At 41.0% G+C, this 18723-nt stretch overlaps 1 protein-coding gene across 1 annotated transcript in view; it reads left to right on the top strand.

Moving 5' to 3' along the window:
• sbf2 (SET binding factor 2) overlaps nucleotides 1-18723 on the top strand; it is a 128516-nt gene that overhangs the window by 71350 nt on the left and 38443 nt on the right. The window contains exons 16-17 of the mRNA XM_047363043.1: nucleotides 340-489; nucleotides 9243-9311. Coding sequence (XP_047218999.1) covers nucleotides 340-489; nucleotides 9243-9311 — 219 coding nt within the window. The remainder of the gene's footprint in view (nucleotides 1-339; nucleotides 490-9242; nucleotides 9312-18723) is intronic.

The following is an 18723-nucleotide window of genomic DNA, read 5'->3' as shown; positions in this document are numbered from 1 at the left end:
CCCAGTTGTTTTAAATAGGTGTTGTATAACTCTTGCCTGCATCTTCATGCACAGTATAAGGATGCATAAAACACATTCTCTAAACCCCTGAGGAGACCGTAACACTTAAATGGTCAGAAAAACACCATAATCCATAGCGCAGGTCAGTTAAGTCATTTTTTACTGATACAACATGATCTGTATTTCCCCCAAAAAAGTTAGTTTTGCCATTTTGCTTTTACAAACTACAGACAAAAATTGTCTTCTCTTGCTTCTCAGCTTCTCCTGTCAGGTTAGTTACTTAATTTCCAGTTATTTCTTCACTTTTTAGCCCCCGTTTGTGGATCTTTATGTTAACAGACCCTGCCTGCTGCACTTCGTGCATTAAAAGGAAAGGCGGCCCGCCAGTGTCTGACTGAGGAGCTGAGTGTCCACGTTCAGCAGAACCGAGCCATACTGGACCACCAACAGTTCGACTACATTGTTCGAATGATGAACTGCGCCCTTCAGGTGAGTTGCCTCATAGTAAGCGATTTATACATTAGGATAGGCTGCCACTGTAAGATTCTCACAGCATTTTTACCTTGAGTAAAAGTGTCACAGCATTAGGGTATTTGCTAAAAAAATACTGTTATGCAGTCCATATTTTGTGTGGCCAACAATATTGTCCAGCGCTACCTTAACTCTGTTGGGCCTGGAGTTCACTTGAGCTTCACAGGTTGCAACCGTAGTCCTTCTCCACTCCTCCTTGACAATATCACAGATCCAGTGGATGTTAGAGACCTTGTGATCCTCCACCTTCCATTAGAGGATGCCCCTAAATTTGGACATTTTCATTTAGGACAACAGTAGCTCATTTTTGTGGGATACTGTAAATGTCTTCCACAATCATTGGTTCTTCAAAAGTCATTTGCAAAGGTTTAAATCATATCTCCTTCACCATATAAATCTATACGACTGAGATTGCATTTGGATTTGAAGAATTGTGGTGAGAAGATAAAACATTCTGTTTAGTTATAAAATAAAACATCAAATTAAACATCATTTAATAACACTGAATTATGAAAACCTGATGGTTTCCAGTCAAAAATTAAATGTAGAAAAAACATCTTGCATATTCAGCTGTAATATATACCGTAAATTTTGTTTTAATACATCTTAGTAGATTTATTTATTGCTTACATTCATTTTTGTAAAAATAACTACTGTTATTAAAGTTATTAAAAGTAATGTCTGCAAGTCAGGAGAGATGCTTAGTACATATATTTTTAATAGTGGGGTGGGGGTTTTGAGGTTATCCAAAGATTTCTTCATATTAGGTTAAATATGTATATTTGAATATTTATCCCTGTAATACATTGCAATATTTTTAGAACGACTTATGCTCCTTTTTGTTTACCACACCGTGCGTTTCTCTCTTCCTGGTGTTGCCGTTTTTTAACCATCCTGTGGAAGTGTCAACGTGATGTTTCACGCAGCTCATAATGAGTTGTTGAGGCTTTACTCACCCTAAGCAGCTGGGTCTTTACTGGTAGTCCTTCATGTTTTACTGCCCTGAATCAGCTCAGTCCAGATTTTTGGTAAGTTAAAGCTGTCCTTCTTGAGTGCAGTTTTTATGGGGTGACTTCAGATTCCATGCATTCCTTTTTCCCCAAAAAAATGGATAGTGCAGAGAACCTACGGAGGACTATTAGATGTTTCATTTATACATGGGTCCATATGAAATTGCACTCTTTCAGTTCATTTAAATGGAAAAAGGAGGATACCTGTAAATTCATTCGTTCTGCTAAAAATATATTTTTAAACATATCTACATAAAAGGCTAAAATCTGTAGATTGTGACTACATAATTATAAAGAAAATAAGAGTTTCTGAGGGCGTTTCAAAGAATGTTTCCCCTTCATGATTCCTTTTGGCAGGCTGCTGAAAAAAGAAGTGATCTACAGCAATGTGTGGAAAACAGTAATTATTTTACACATGGTGAAGAGATTTGATGTTGAGTGCACTTTTGTAAACTGAAACACGGGGTAAGAAACAGTCTGGCTTTTCTCTGAGGATTGTTTGTGCCTCACATTTATTTATTTTAAATGTGTTTCTCTTTAAATTGCCCTTAGGTATGAGTGTGTGCATCTACAGGTCCTTCTCAAAATATTAGCATATTGTGATAAAGTTCATTATTTTCCATAATGTCATGATGAAAATTTAACATTCATATATTTTAGATTCATTGCACACTAACTGAAATATTTCAGGTCTTTTATTGTCTTAATACGGATGATTTTGGCATACAGTTCATGAAAACCCAAAATTCCTATCTCACAAAATTAACATATTTCATCCGACCAATAAAAAAAAAGTGTTTTTAACACAAAAAACATCAACCTTCAAATAATCATGTACAGTTATGCACTCAATACTTGGTCAGGAATCCTTTTGCAGAAATGACTGCTTCAATGCGGCGTGGCATGGAGGCAATCAGCCTGTGGCACTGCTGAGGTCTTATGGAGGCCCAGGATGCTTCGATAGCGGCCTTTAGCTCATCCAGAGTGTTGGGTCTTGAGTCTCTCAACGTTCTCTTCACAATATCCCACAGATTCTCTATGGGGTTCAGGTCAGGAGAGTTGGCAGGCCAATTGAGCACAGTGTTACCATGGTCAGTAAACCATTTACCAGTGGTTTTGGCACTGTGAGCAGGTGCCAGGTCGTGCTGAAAAATGAAATCTTCATCTCCATAAAGCTTTTCAGCAGATGGAAGCATGACGTGCTCCAAAATCTCCTGATAGCTAGCTCCATTGACCCTGCTCTTGATAAAACACAGTGGACCAACACCAGCAGCTGACACGGCACCCCAGACCATCACTGACTGTGGGTACTTGACACTGGACTTCTGGCATTTTGGCATTTCCTTCTCCCCAGTCTTCCTCCAGACTCTGGCACCTTGATTTCCGAATGACATGCAGAATTTGCTTTCATCCGAAAAAAGTACTTTGGACCACTGAGCAACAGTCCAGTGCTGCTTCTCTGTAGCCCAGGTCAGGCGCTTCTGCCGCTGTTTCTGGTTCAAAAGTGGCTTGACCTGGGGAATGCGGCACCTGTAGCCCATTTCCTGCACACGCCTGTGCACGGTGGCTCTGGATGTTTCTACTCCAGACTCAGTCCACTGCTTCCGCAAGTCCCCCAAGGTCTCGAATCGGCCCTTCTCCACAATCTTCCTCAGGGTCCGGTCACCTCTTCTCGTTGTGCAGCGTTTTCTGCCACACTTTTTCCTTCCCACAGACTTTCCACTGAGGTGCCTTGATACAGCACTCTGGGAACAGCCTATTCGTTCAGAAATTTCTTTCTGTGTCTTACCCTCTTGCTTGAGGGTGTCAATAGTGGCCTTCTGGACAGCAGTCAGGTCGGCAGTCTTACCCATGATTGGGGTTTTGAGTGATGAACCAGGCTGGGAGTTTTAAAGGCCTCAGGAATCTTTTGCAGGTGTTTAGAGTTAACTCGTTGATTCAGATGATTAGGTTCATAGCTCGTTTAGAGACCCTTTTAATGATATGCTAATTTTGTGAGATAGGAATTTTGGGTTTTCATGAGCTGTATGCCAAAATCATCCGTATTAAGACAATAAAAGACCTGAAATATTTCAGTTAGTGTGCAATGAATCTAAAATATATGAATGTTAAATTTTCATCATGACATTATGGAAAATAATGAACTTTATCACAATATGCTAATATTTTGAGAAGGACCTGTATAATTGTTTGTCCTGTGTGTCTCTGGTGCCCTGGTGACCTGTCCAGTGGACACCCCGTCTCGCCCAGTGACCGCTGGACATGGGCACCAGCTACCCAGCGACCTCACATAGAAAAGCGAGCATAGACCATTGATGGATATGTATGTCATCAGGTTTGTTAAGATGCCAGCCAGGCTTGTTTTTGCCCTCAGTTCGGTTTCCTCCTTAGGCTCTGACATGAAGAATCAGCCTCAGATGATCTGAAGCAAATATAAATAGAAAATGCCGTGGCCAGTAATTAGTTTCATATTTTGCAACCCCCAGTCACGTAAGTCCCCCAAAACAAAGATATTCCAAGCGCATCTGTGTTTGCCGGTGTGACGTCCACTGTTAAAAATGTTGCTCGCTCTTTCTTTGTCTAATGACAGCATGTGTCCTTGTTCCAGTTTCTGGAAAATTTGTTAATGTGACACATTGATCTGCATTGACATCGCCATTCTAAGACCAATCACAACATTTGTCGTGAGCTGTCAGCTCCAAGCTAGCATTCCTCCCTTGGATTCAATCAGTGTTTCCCTTTTAAAGGTTTTCATAGCTGCAGGAAGTGACCTAATAGTTTACAACAGCTTAAAGGTTAGGGCATTATAATTTGGTGGAGTTATTCCTTATCAATACTTCTTTTATTTGTTTAGTCTGTCACTAAAAAATCTTGTTTGCATGTCGAGAATGAACTGGTGTTACTCATTGTTTCTGTTTAGACTCTTTTAATGAGGATCTGTGCCGTTTCTTTGCCATTAATCACTCACAACACTGACCTTCGTTTAGGCATTGACTCATTTCATTGCACACTAATTAGTGTGTGTGTATGTTTACACACAGTTTAGTGCTGCAGGATTTAGAAATTAACGTTGTGAAAGCCATGTGGGGGGAACGGGCCCTGCTGTGGATGTGTCCTGGCATCCCAACCATTTCCTGTCAGAGAGGATTATGAGCGCTCTGCACTCTTATGGCCGAGGGCCTCATGATGGTGCTCGGAAAAACACTCTGAAATGCAGTTTACTGTGAGGCGGGAGGTCCGTGGTGCATGGGGATGCAACAGCACGCAGTCCGTGAGCTCTGTATGGTTGGAGCGGAGCGCACGTTAAACACAGATGTTTTTTGATGTTTTCGAAGATTGACCTGTAATATCGCTGTCGACTGAGTGTGTAGCCATCATCCAAACACTGCGTACCAGACTTAAAATGCGTCCAGCATTTACATTATGAGATTTTTACATGATTTAGATCTTATGAGTCTCCTGCTGTGAGAACAGGGCTCCTTTCTGCCTCACTGGCCTTGATGGAGATTACCTTTATGTAACGTGGTCACTGGGAATCTCTGCCCGATCTTATTCCCATAACAATTTTTCTAGGATACTCACCAGTAAATGAAAGTTGTATATCTTGGTTTTCATGCTTTTTCAATAAAATCTGTTTGTTGCTCGTTTATGCAGGACACAGTGCAACTCTGCAGTTTATCCTTCTTCCCATCAGTGATATTACAACCTGTCTCACCATTTGCATGCTGGTCACTGAGTATTTGTGTCCATAGTAGCATTGAGTGGACAGGTCAGTTTAAAAACCACAGATCGAAGAAATCTTTCTGCTGTTATAGACTCAGACAGAAATTCTAACATTGTACAACAAATGGCCACTTTATTAGGTACACTTTGCTAGTATCTGCTTGAACCTTCAGAGCTGCCTTGTACCCTTGTGGCCTGGATTCAACAAGATGTTGCCAACAGTACATTAAGGTTTTTTTTTGTTTGTTTTTTTCTTCACCCACTGGTGAAGTCTTTGCTGCTATGGCGGTGCTACAGGAGGCAACACCTGGGTGCAGGGCCAGGCAAGTCAGGTGGTATGCAAGGGCAGGGGTCTAGGCATGCTAACACCCAGCAGTATAATCTGGCTTATTGTAAAATGATCTGTAAGGGTCTGAAAAGGTACTGAAAATTCTTGGGCCCGAATACATTTCAGAATTTCTCATCATGTATGAACCATCGAGACCCCACTAAGTGTTCCCAGGACCAGGATCAAAAGAGGAAACCTGGTTGCTCGTCTGCTTTAGATTTAACATTCTGTTAACCTGATATGTGCTGAGATTTTTTCTTTCCCATAAATGGAAGGGAAATATCATCATCTTTGTTTTTAATGTAGTTTTTTGTTTTTACCATAGTTTGTTTATTTTCCTCTTAAGCACTGGGAACTACCTTTTGCATGAATGGTGCAATACAAATTAACCTGCCTTGTCTTCCCTTACCATAACTGAAAATGTTTTGTTCATTGACCTCAAACTGCCATCACACTATGACATGTAATTTTATCCAACAGCTTTCCAGGAAAGTGCAACTTTTCTTAAACTCACAGGAAGTTGCTGTTTCTTCACATCCTTCTTGCTCGCAAACACAGACTCCTTTTTTCTCATTTGTTTGACTGCATACGTGCCAGAGAGAGAATAGCCGTGTTAGTCATCACCGCCATTTATGCTCCGGCAGCTTCAGAAATTCAGAAAAATGGTGAGACATGCACTAAATAATGGAAGGAAATGAAGACAGCAGGGTCCTCGCGAACAGACGTGCAGATTGACATAAACGTCTCACCCCCATTCTTGAAATCCCAAATAGGTTAACATGCTTTTCCCTGCCATGGTGCACCGTCTGGTTCTATTAAACCTGCTGACAATCACTGAGCCTCATACCATCTCAGCTTTCACTCGTCAGTGCTCCTAATTTCATGCCATGCTTTCACTGCTATCTGTTTTCTGTGTTAGTTGACCTTCAAAGCTTCTGAGTTTCCTCTTTGCCACTCTGTTTGTTTGCTAAAGATAAAGGTAAAGATTTGACAAAGATGAAAATGAAGCTGGTCATGCTCCCTTTGTAGTTCTGAAAAAAAGTATTCACCCACATAAAGATTTCTTCAGTTTCTGCTTTTTTTGTCAGACTTGCATTTTTCAGATAATAAAATGGAAGCACATGATGTCCAAACCAAACTGGCCCTATGTGAAAAACTAATTTCCTCAAATTAGTTGTGCAACTCTTAGCAGCAACAACTGCCATCAAGCATTTCTGGAGACATTTTTTAATGAGTCCTATCGGCGGGTTTTCAAGCATGAAAGCCTGGGCATTTCGCTGCATCTGAAAGAGATTTAAGTGCAGACCTTTGACTAGGCCACTCCAAAAGTTGCAATTTCAATGTCGACTTGCTGGTGTACCCCAGATCATTGTTGAGCTACATACTGCATTCAGGGTTCCATCAAGTGCAGCAAGTCGTCTAGGTCCTGAAACAACAAAGCAGCCCCAGACATCACACTACCACCACAATGTTGAACTGTCAGTATGATGTTTGTATTCTGAAATGCTGTGTTAGTTTTATGGCAGGTGTAGCATGATACACATCTTCAGAAAATTACATTTTTGTGTCGTCGGTCCAGAAAATATTTTTCTAAAAGTCTTGGAGATCATCAAGATGCTTTTTAGCAGATGTCAGATGTGCCCTTGAGTTCTTCATGGTCTTTTCCATAAATGCCATTTTGCCCTGCCTCTTTCTTATTGTTAATCGAGAACACTGTACTTTACTGAGACAAGTGAGGCCTGTGATTTAGGTGTTGTTCTGGGTTCTATTGCAACCTCCTGAATGAGTTGTTGATGTACTCCTGGAGTAATTTTTTTCCAGGCTTGCCACTCTGAGTTTACCTATGTTTTATCCATTTGTGAATAATCTCTCCTTTGCAGTGGTTCACTTGAGTCACAAAGCCTTAGAAATGGGTTTGTTACCTTTTCCAGCCTGATATAAGTCAATGACTTAGTTTTTCATCTGCTTAATTTCTTTAGATCAGATTGTGATGTGTGGCTTTTGAGAGCCTACTTCATGGTGACAGACAGGGTCTATTTAAGTGTTTCTTTTTACTCTACAGGTCTGGACAATGTTTCATCTGAAACATTTAAGTGTGACAACACAGCAAAAACAGAATAAATATTTAAGATCCTTTAAGTGTTTATTGTAAGATATGAGGTGTTCTTCATCTTCAGCATGGCGGAGGCCTTTAACAGAGCTCAAACTGTCCCTCTGAGTTTCTGTTTCGTCAAGTTTTCGTTTTTAGTGGAATTTTGGCGGTTTGTTAAATATTCACTTTTTTTTTATTTTTTTTTTCGTCTGTTCATTTCCACTTGTTGTTCTGTTTGACAGGAGTCCATGAACTTCCATGACCTGCAGCTTTGTTAGAGAAGCTGGTAAACAAAGGTTTGGTGCCGCTCCAACAGGCTGGAACATTTTACCGCAACCCAAATAAGAAAAAGAAAAAGCAAAAAAATTAGCTTCAGGGAAAAAAATGAAACTATGTTGCTCGACGGGGGGCCAGGCTTTCATGTGTTTCGCATTTTTTCCCCGAGTTACATTCTTGTCATGAGAAATGATGCTAACACACCACTATCTGAGTGAGCAGCATTCCTTTGACTATCTCCTGATTGTATCTCACAGTATTTGGAAAATGCAGCTGTCCAGTTAATATTTCTGAATCTGTGCATTTGCAAGCAATGGACAGAAAATGCAGAAATTGCTTTTGATGAACTTGTTTTGTGTCTGTGAGGACACGTTGGGGGTTATGAGGTGCGACAGCAGGTCAGACTCAGGGCTGCTGTTTCAAGCGGTCTTAAATCAAGCTTCCTCTGGCCATTCTTCTTCAGCAAATAAATCCCAACACAGCTTACCAGAGATAAGAACCAATTTCCTGTGAGTCAAGTACTTTTAAAGCCAACATGAGTATTTTCTCCTATTCTCATCACTCTTATGTGCTCTCTGTATGAAAAGTTTAGTTTGGGCCCCTAATCCTCTCTCCTTTAAGCCTCTTAATGCACTATTTATCTGAATGTATTTGTCTTGAACAGACAGGTCCTCTTTATAAATAGATAAAGCTCTCTGACTAATTGTGGCTGCTTGATTGATGTCCTGGTTAATTTCATGGACAAAAATATGGATTTCATGCAACATTTTGTCATTTATTTGAATAAGGCTCGTATGACCATCTGAGTTAAAAATGCTAACCCTGACATTGTCAATAACATGACAAAAAATTGCTCTGACAATGGTGTCAAGGAGGAAATTATATAAGGCTATTGAAAGCACATGGTCTGGTAATGGAACAGACCCGAGTGAGAGTTTTGGCAAGCCTTTCTTTAAGCATTGCCCAGACTTTATATAATGCATTTGGTGAAGATGGATTATTTGGACCCCAGGAGTCTCCCCAGATCACATCTCCATGGTGGTAAGTTACAGCAGGTTATCAGTTATCCTCTTAGATCATGCTTTTTATGGCCCTGATCCAGAAATATGGTGTTCAACCTTTTAGGGTTAGACAAAACTGATTGTTCTCTAGCCACCGTCTGTCTAACCTGTGTGATGAAAATTATTGCTTCTGAGTTTGCAGCTCGAATGATGAAAGGGATGTTCAGAGTTTGTAACAGTTCTGCTGTTTTGTCTCACACTGCCTTTCGTCTGTCTTGCAGGACTGCTCCACCTCCGAGGAGTTTACAGTAGCTGCTGCCCTACTGCCCCTGTCAACAGCCTATTACAGGGTAAGGAGACTCCTTGAAAACAGTAATGCATGAGTTGGCAGGCTGGAGAATCAGCATACAGTATTCTAATGTTTACTTTGTGTCTCATCAGTGTGCCCTACGCTGGCAAAATGTCTCCGCGTCTCTCCAAGCTTGACAGTGTCATCAAGCAAATAATTTTCTTTAACCTATTAAATTGCAACATGCAATTCTTGTCATGGTCTCAGTTCTGCCACAACACACAGTGAGGAGGATGCTCAGTATGAGAGAACTGCAGCAAATTGTTTCATCTTGGGGTCAACAGTAGAGGAGGGGGGAAGGTGGGCTGGCTTACATGTGTTTTACCTGAAAATACATTCTGTTTTGCTTCTCCAAAGCAACTATTACACATTATATACTTTCAGGCTGGTTATTTTGGAGTGAGGGCAGAAGAAAAAACACTTTTTGTCCAATCACCACCAATGTAAACATGTGATGTTTGTTAAACTCTGAAATTTTAGCTGGAACCATGTGTTTGGGTTGGATGACAATAACACTGAGCTTTTTGGCAACACACATTCAGGTGGGGCTGCAGTGAAACGAGGGATGAATATGAGGAAAATCACCTAATGCCTACTGTTTAGTATGGTGGAGGGTCTGTGATGCTCTGGGCCTGTTTATCTTCCGAAGGCTGTCGGAGTACATGGAATCATGAGCTCTGCTAAATACCAGGAGATTTTAGAAAGAAAATCTGGTGGACTCTACCAGTAAATTGGCCAACATTAGGTCTTTCAGTAGGTTAGTGATCTAAAACATGACCAAATCAACACAGAAATTATCCCTCCGAGTCTAAATAAGCCTTGTTGTCATCTCAGTCGCTTGATCTAAATTTATAAAAACTATGGGGTGGCCTGATCGGAAGAGTGGGGAAGAGCAAACTAAGCAATCTGGATGATCTAGAATAATTTTGTGCAAACAGGAATGGTCAAAAACTCTTCCTATTGCATGCTCCAACCTTGGGAAATGATATACAGGTCCTTCTCAAACAATTAGCATATTGTGATAAAGTTCATTATTTTCCATAATGTCATGATGAAAATTTAACATTCATATATTTTAGATTCATTGCACACTAACTGAAATATTTCAGGTCTTTTATTGTCTACGGATGATTTTGGCATACAGCTCATGAAAACCCAAAATTCCTATTTCACAAAATTAGCATATTTCATCCGACCAATAAAAAAAAAGTGTTTTTAACACAAAAAACATCAACCTTCAAATAATCATGTACAGTTATGCACTCAATACTTGGTCAGGAATCCTTTTGCAGAAATGACTGCTTCAATGCGGCGTGGCATGGAGGCAATCAGCCTGTGGCACTGCTGAGGTCTTATGGAGGCCCAGGATGCTTCGATAGCGGCCTTTAGCTCATCCAGAGTGTTGGGTCTTGAGTCTCTCAACGTTCTCTTCACAATATCCCACAGATTCTCTATGGGGTTCAGGTCAGGAGAGTTGGCAGGCCAATTGAGCACAGTGATACCATGGTCAGTAAACCATTTACCAGTGGTTTTGGCACTGTGAGCAGGTGCCAGGTCGTGCTGAAAAATTAAATCTTCATCTCCATAAAGCTTTTCAGCAGATGGAAGCATGAAGTGCTCCAAAATCTCCTGATAGCTAGCTGCATTGACCCTGCCCTTGATAAAACACAGTGGACCAACACCAGTAGCTGACACGGCACCTCAGACCATCACTGACTGTGGGTACTTGACACTGGACTTCTGGCATTTTGGCATTTCCTTCTCCCCAGTCTTCCTCCAGACTCTGGCACCTTAATTTCCGAATGACATGCAGAATTTGCTTTCATCCGAAAAAAGTATTTTGGACCACTGAGCAACAGTCCAGTGCTGCTTCTCTGTAGTCCAGGTCAGGCGCTTCTGCCGCTGTTTCTGGTTCAAAAGTGGCTTGACCTCGGAAATGCGGCACCTGTAGCCCATTTCCTGCACACGCCTGTGCACGGTGGCTCTGGATGTTTCTACTCTAGACTCAGTCCACTGCTTCCACAGGTCCCCCAAGGTCTGGAATCGGCCCTTCTCCACAATCTTCCTCAGGGTCTGGTCACCTCTTCTCGTTGTGCAGCGTTTTCTGCCACACTTTTTCCTTCCCACAGACTTCCCACTGAGGTGCCTTGATACAGCACTCTGGGAACAGCCTATTCGTTCAGAAATTTCTTTCTGTGTCTTACCCTCTTGCTTGAGGGTGTCAATAGTGGCCTTCTGGACAGCAGTCAGGTCGGCAGTCTTACCCATGATTGGGGTTTTGAGTGATGAACCAGGCTGGGAGTTTTAAAGGCCTCAGGAATCTTTTGCAGGTGTTTAGAGTTAACTCGTTGATTCAGATGATTAGGTTCATAGCTCGTTTAGAGACCCTTTTAATGATATGCTAATTTTGTGAGATAGGAATTTTGGGTTTTCATGAGCTGTATGCCAAAATCATCCGTATTAAGACAATAAAAGACAATAAACATTTCAGTTAGTGTGCAATGAATCGAAAATATATGAATGTTAAATTTTTATCATGACATTATGGAAAATAATGAACTTTATCACAATATGCTAATATTTTGAGAAGGACCTGTAGGAGAAGACTAAATTGCTGTTGTCAAAAGGGGCCTTGTACAAAGAATTGACAGCAGAGGAATAAATCATTGCACTACGTATGATTTAGTTTAAATTAATTTAGTTATTTATTTACATGGGATTTGTCCTCACCACATAAATCTGATCAAATTAAAGGTTGTAATTTTCTAAACATTCACTGTAAAAGTATGGTCCTGCAATATTAAGGCTTTATTCACATCTTTACCAGAGCATAGGCTTGTTGTTGTGTTTATTCAAACTTTATTGGTGCAATCATTAATATCAGTCGGTCTAAAAAAAATGCTGCCATGAATAGCCATAAATCACAGGATTCTTTTGCAGCCACGAAATGTTAGAGGAAAGTATGGGTTTAGCTATGAAAATAGAAACAAAGTACTTGTGATTTACAGGCTTCTTCGCACAGCATAAAAGTCAGAATTTCTAAACATAAATTGTTCAAAAACTGTAAAATTTCACTTTAAATTATTAGAAAGTTGGAAATATTCTCTATGATGTCGCCATTTGGTTTTTCCACATTGATGTAGAGTTTTTAAATAATATTTAGAAGTCAAACTGTTTTAATTATTAGCCAGAAAGTAAACCAGAACATCCAAAGTCAAAATTCTAACTTGGAAAGGGAATTCAGACAACCAAGAAAGTCCAATATGGCTCCCTCACTCCTAAAAACTGCTGAAGCTCTGCTTCTGATGATTGTGTCTCATTAAAGTTGCTGCAGAGACAGTAGTGTGCAAACTATGTTAGTGAACATGGTTTGTATGTTTTGAATACAGAGAAATTAATCATTATTAGGACTTCTGTAACGCAGTAGACTTCATCATCAGCCAAGCACGAACATGTTTGGTCCGTTTTAAAAGGTGGATCAAAGGGGGCATACATAAGTAAAGGCAAAGTGCACAGGTTAGATTTTTTTATTTTGAGCATACTCATACTTGACCTTAAGCAATGTACAAATCAGTTGCAAATGTGTACTTTAATTGAAAAAGTGGCTCTAAATTGACAGGTATTTGGACATTTGAGTCTGGAATTTGGTATGGAAAATATGCATGAACCCTGAAGGTAGGAATAGGCTGTGACCTTTGCAGATTTTTCAGTAATTAGTGCAGCATGTTAAAGTTCCCACAGAGAAGTGTGAGCAACAGGTCGTGGTCTATAGTTCCTAAATCATAACATTGGTGAGGTATAGCTGCAGCTTTCACCGCAAGGTCCTCCCAGCTTGCTTGTTGCTATAGCTATGGACACAACTCCCCAAACTGGGCTTTGGTCAGATACCAGTGCTGTATCCTGATGGGCAGGTCCTCGACCTGGCCAGCTGCTGGCTGATGAAACTTTCCACTAAAAGCCATACCTTTCTTTTTTTCTTCCTTTTTTGCTCTCTAAGGTCTTCAGCAGTGAAAAGTTGTCAACTTTAAGAGTGCCTCCTAGCTTACTTTGGTAAACCATGCAACAATTAAGGGCAGAACATAGTCGGGCGTACTGTGAGCAGGATGTACTGTAAGCAGCACGGACTCCACACGCACTGTCTTCATGGTTGACCGTACCTATATTTTTATATTATATATAATATAATATGTTTCCTATATTTCTGGTGTTTCTAGCTTTGGAAAAAGGCCATTAAACCAGACTAGGGACGAATAACAGGCACCTCTCAGTGCGAGGCAGAGGCCGTGACGCTGTGCGTACTTGCTACCGGCTGCTCGGAGCAGTGTGTCACATATAAAACAGTTCGATGTAGAGACTTTTTCCCCCCCGAGCAGCTTATTGTGTAGCACCGCTTACGTGGTCGTAAAAATGGAGCTTGCCAAAGTCAAGCATTTCGCCCTCTACACCCTAAGAAAAGCAGTTTCTCTTTTTTCTAAACATATTCATAAAGATAATTACACCACGGCGGTTTTCCACTGTTTTAATGGGAAGGTTAGGAATGATTTGTTGCACTGGACTCATAACTAGTTAGAAGGAATGAGATCTGGAGAAATGTGGTTTTTGTTTTCTTATTCAGAGAAGATTAAAACCTTTGACATGATTCAACACTGGCTCAACTAAAAAGGCTGAGAAGTAAAATAAGGACAGGAAGGAAATGTACCAAAGTATCTTTATTCTGAGCGGTAACGGCACGTGGACTGTGGAGTGATGAACAAATGTGAGGAAAAACATGGCACCTTCACTAAAGCTGTCCGTTTGGGTGGGGATTTAGAGGCATTCGTCATCTGGACACAGAGCCATTAATTCATCATCCTTCTCTCACATGTTTGTACGCCTTTTTTTATTCTTTTTATCCTTCCCTTTAAAGTTCTTTTAGATGGCTGGAATATGTTAATTTTTCACAGAATAATCTGCCCTATGGTGCTAAAACATAATAATACAGTAACAGACTGTGTGTGGCTTCCAAATACTGCGTGACAGTCATGCTTTAGAAGAGGTCGGAGGAATAAACTGCATTGTGGTTGACCTTTATTAAAGATTTAAAGATCTGATAATGGAAGTAGCTGTAAAAAACTGAACTGAAAGTTTTGTTCTGGACCTCTAAGTTGTTTCTGCTGTGGTACAAATCATCAAGTGCTTTCATATTTTTATAGTTGTTGAAGGAAGTTTCCTTGCTTTGAAAGTCCCTCGGGAACTGCAGCTTGTAGCTGAAAGAACTGGGTTGTCGAGTTTTTCTGTTGTAAGTTGTTCATCTAAGCAGGTGTTTTTCCAGCATTAACTAAACAGTCTCTAAGGGAGCTATGTCAGGATAGATTTAGATGATTTTAGGGTATCTTCCGGGTTTGTTTGAAGTAGGGTTTTGTGAAGTACCTGTAAGCTTTAGTCTGTGCTTTACCTGAATCGCATGAAAAGTTGAGAAGACTGGTGGTCTTGCTCCAGGAATGCTAGGCTAACCAAAGCTCAGAAAAGGGTCAACTCTGTGTCATTTTACTGGTTTCATTTGACTGTTTTTGGTTTATGTCTCTTTAAAATTGCCAGATATGGCCTGTTGTGACAATAAATTGTTAAATAATACCTGCCCGTAGACTGGTGTATTTTTTTTCATTTATTAAACATTCCCTTCAAAGTGACTCTGTAAGATGTGACCTACAGGAAAAGGCAGTAGCTTGAGTCAAACATTGTGTGCAAGACTGAGTGCAGTTAGAAAGATGGCATTCAAGAATCAACAAGACATACAAAAAAGGTCTACTGGGTTCTTCATGAATGCATCCTAATAAAAGTGTTGGTTATTTAATCAACAAGCAGATTTACTCAGACTGACTAAGGGCAGAGTTTCTTGTTATTCTCCTATTTAGTGCTGACTGCATTTGATCCTTTTAAATTCTCATCACAACATTATTCCTTCTTTCCCGTGTTTCATACCAAATTGTTGGTAAGAAACTCTCCTCTCCTAAGGCACTCCTGTTAGATCAGATGTCAGACACTGGTCTAGTTTTTGTTTGGTATTCTTGGCCAGACATTTCGCTGCCTCATGGTGATTTTTAATGCTTAGTAGCACTGTTGCCATAGTCGGCAAGTTTGCAGGTCAGGGAACGTGGGAAGAGTCTTCTCAAATGACTGTTCCCCAGATTCTGCACAACGAGGACGCTGTTTAGCTTTATTGCTTCCCAGATACTGACGCTTTGCTGACGTTATTGGCCAGGTTTGGTGTTTAGATGTTTTGCTTTCACATCTCTTGGGTCTTTCCCTAGCCACTCCTGTTGTCATAGTTTAAATCAGGTTCTGCCCCTTAAAATAACAGTGGAAGAAACTTGTGACGCCAGCTATCAAGTATACAAGCATTACCACCAAGTCAGTTAAATTGGGGTAAAATGGCAATACAAACAGCATTTACTTTTATTGTTTTATCTATTTATATTAATTCTGTTCACTCTTGATTCTCCGCTACGGCAGCACACAGCGCCACCTCTGTCCGGAGGAGTAATGTCAACATCTTCCATACACACACACGAAACATACACCCCACACACTGAGCTTCTAATCACATATAGTTCAGGCAATTCCTGCAACAGTACATTCAAACGTTATACACACACAAGTGGTGTTGGACTAGGCGTAAGCACAGTACAGGTGTTTACCGCTATTACTTCGGCGACGCCCCTGACTACGGTAGCCGTAATGCTCCAAGCGGTGCGGCTTTGTAGTTTACCAGTCGTACTGAAACATTTTGACAGAGCGCCGTGTACAACCAGTATGGATCAATCAATTAACCAATTGATCCATATATAAGGCGCTCCGGATTACAAGGCGCACTGTCATTTTTTGAAAAAATTAAAGGTTTTTAAGTGCGCCTTATAGTGCGGAAAATACGGTAGATCTGGTGACTGTGCAGGCCATGGGAGATGTTCAACTTCACTTTCATGTTCATCAAACCAATCTTTCACCAGTCTTGCTGTGTGTATTGGTGCATTGTCATCCTGATACACGGCACCGCCTTCAGGATACAATGTTTGAACCATTGGATGCACAGGGTCTCAAGAATGGTTCGGTAGTCCTTGGCAGTGACGCGCCCATCTAGCATAAGTATTGGGCCAAGGGAATGCCATGATATGGCAGCCCAAACCATCACTGATCCACCCCCATGCTTCACTCTGGGCATGCAACAGTCTGGGTGGTACACTTCTTTGGGGCTTCTCCACACCGTAACTCTCCCGGATGTGGGGAAAACGGTAAAGCTGGTCTAATCAGAGAACAATACATGTTTCACATTGTCCACAGCCCAAGATTTGTGCTCCTTGCACCATTGAAACCAACGTTTGGCATTGGCATGAGTGACCAAAGGTTTGGCTATAGCAGCCCGGCTGTGTATATTGACCCTGTGGAGCTCCTGACGGACAGTTCTGGTGGAAACAGGAGAGTTGAGGTGCACATTTAATTCTGCCGTGATTTGGGCAGCCGTGGTTTTATGTTTTTTGGATACAATCCAGGTTAGCACCCGAACATCCCTTTCAGACAGCTTCCTCTTGCGTCCACAGTTAATCCTGTTGGATGTGGTACGTCCTTCTTGGTGGTATGCTGACATTACCCTGGATACCGTGGCTCTTGATACATCACAAAGACTTGCTGTCTTGGTCACAGATGCGCCAGCAAGACGCGCACCAACAATTTGTCCTCTTTTGAACTTTGGTATGTCACCCATAATGTTGTGTGCATTTCAATATTTTGAGCAAAACTGTGCTCTTACCCTGCTAATTGAACCTTCACACTCTGCTCTTACTGGTGCAATGTGCAATCAATGAAGACTGGCTACCAGGCTGGTCCAATTTAGCCATGAAACCTCCCACACTAAAATGACAGGTGTTTCAGTTTCATTGTCCAACCCCTGTACTTTATCCACACACACACCTTTTATCTACCTTCCCTTTTTTAGAGGTTGGGTTTTACTTTTTGGTCCAAGGCCCAGTTCCTGTGTAAGTTTTTTATCTAATGCCTGGTGGGTTTATCAGGAGATGAACAGGTGTCCCAGATGACTGAATTTGTTGTTATTCTGCCCTTAACAGGCAGATAGCTCTTCCAACATTTAAATGTGTTTTTACTACAGCTTGCAGACATCAGATTGGAAAGCCCTTACACATCTATTGCTCAACAAGATCACTTGACTGTTTCATTCTTGTAGACAGAGTTTATCCATGGACTAATCTGTCAACCTACTTTGTCAAACTGCTCTCCACATTGTCCCACAATGGATGGTGACGTACTTGGTAACCTTTGTGTATGTAAAAATGCCCAGCTCTTGTCATTTCTCTGTTTACTTTATTGCAGCATATTTACAGTGCTGTGAAAAGTTTCTGACTTCTTACACATTTATTTTCTATATGCTTATTTTTCACACTGAAATGCTGTAGGCCATGAAACAAATGTTAATATCAAACACTGAGAACTGGTAAAAAAAAAAAAAAAAGCAGTATTCAAATGATGGTTTTATTTGTTAAGGGAAGAAAGCTATCCAAATTAAGCTGGCCTTATATAAAAATGAAACCGCCCCCCTTGTTGAACCATAGGTTGGATGTGATTTACCATATTTTTCAGTGGTCCATGTGATATAGTTGTGTCTGAGTTTCAGCTCTTTTCTTAGTTGTTTGCATTTTAGGGCTTTCTTGTAACACACTCCTGTTACGTGGTAAAAGGATGGATTGTTCTCAGGTCAAACATTCATTCTCACCAAGGACTTGTACAGAATCAAGTGACTGTTTTGTGTCAGCATTTCAAGAATGCTCTTTAATTCTTGCAAAACATGTAAATAATGTCGCTGCCCGAAGGCTTGCGACAGCACAGATATGACAGTCTTCACTTAACGTCTCTGTTCAAGTATGCACTTGTCCTCCTGATGACACACATTGTCTTTGTCTTTCTGCAATGCTGTATAGAAGTTCTGAGGCTATAGTCAATCATGTTGCGATGGTGTTATTCAGGTCCTAGAGTTCAAAACAAGATGCCAAAACCTGATAGCTTAATTCCTCTGACCTGTGTACTCCTTTCTGTCCCCCACCCTTCATGTTTTTTTCTTGTTTTTCACCCTTTCTCCCTCAACCGAAAAATTCCTCCTCTTCCCTCGTCACACAGCCAGATGGGTCCGATGGTGCTGCACTCCCTCCTTCCCCTTCATCTTTCTATACCTTCCTTCCCTCCTCCCTTTCCTCTCCTTTCCTCTGTCCTCCTCCTTGCACATCTGATCTGCCTGCGCAACACTCAGTAAGCTTTGTGCGCGATCATCGATAAGAGAGGCTGATCTCGGTCAAATTGACCTAAGCATATCTGACAACTCAGGAAAGTACAGCCAGGTTGAATATAGACAACCCTGACAAATAACACAC

The sequence above is a fragment of the Girardinichthys multiradiatus genome, chromosome 4, assembly GCF_021462225.1.
Source record: "Girardinichthys multiradiatus isolate DD_20200921_A chromosome 4, DD_fGirMul_XY1, whole genome shotgun sequence".
In the NCBI taxonomy this organism is placed as follows: domain Eukaryota; kingdom Metazoa; phylum Chordata; class Actinopteri; order Cyprinodontiformes; family Goodeidae; genus Girardinichthys; species Girardinichthys multiradiatus.
Note: the sequence above shows the minus strand (reverse complement) of the source record. Positions and strands in the feature narration are given on the sequence as shown.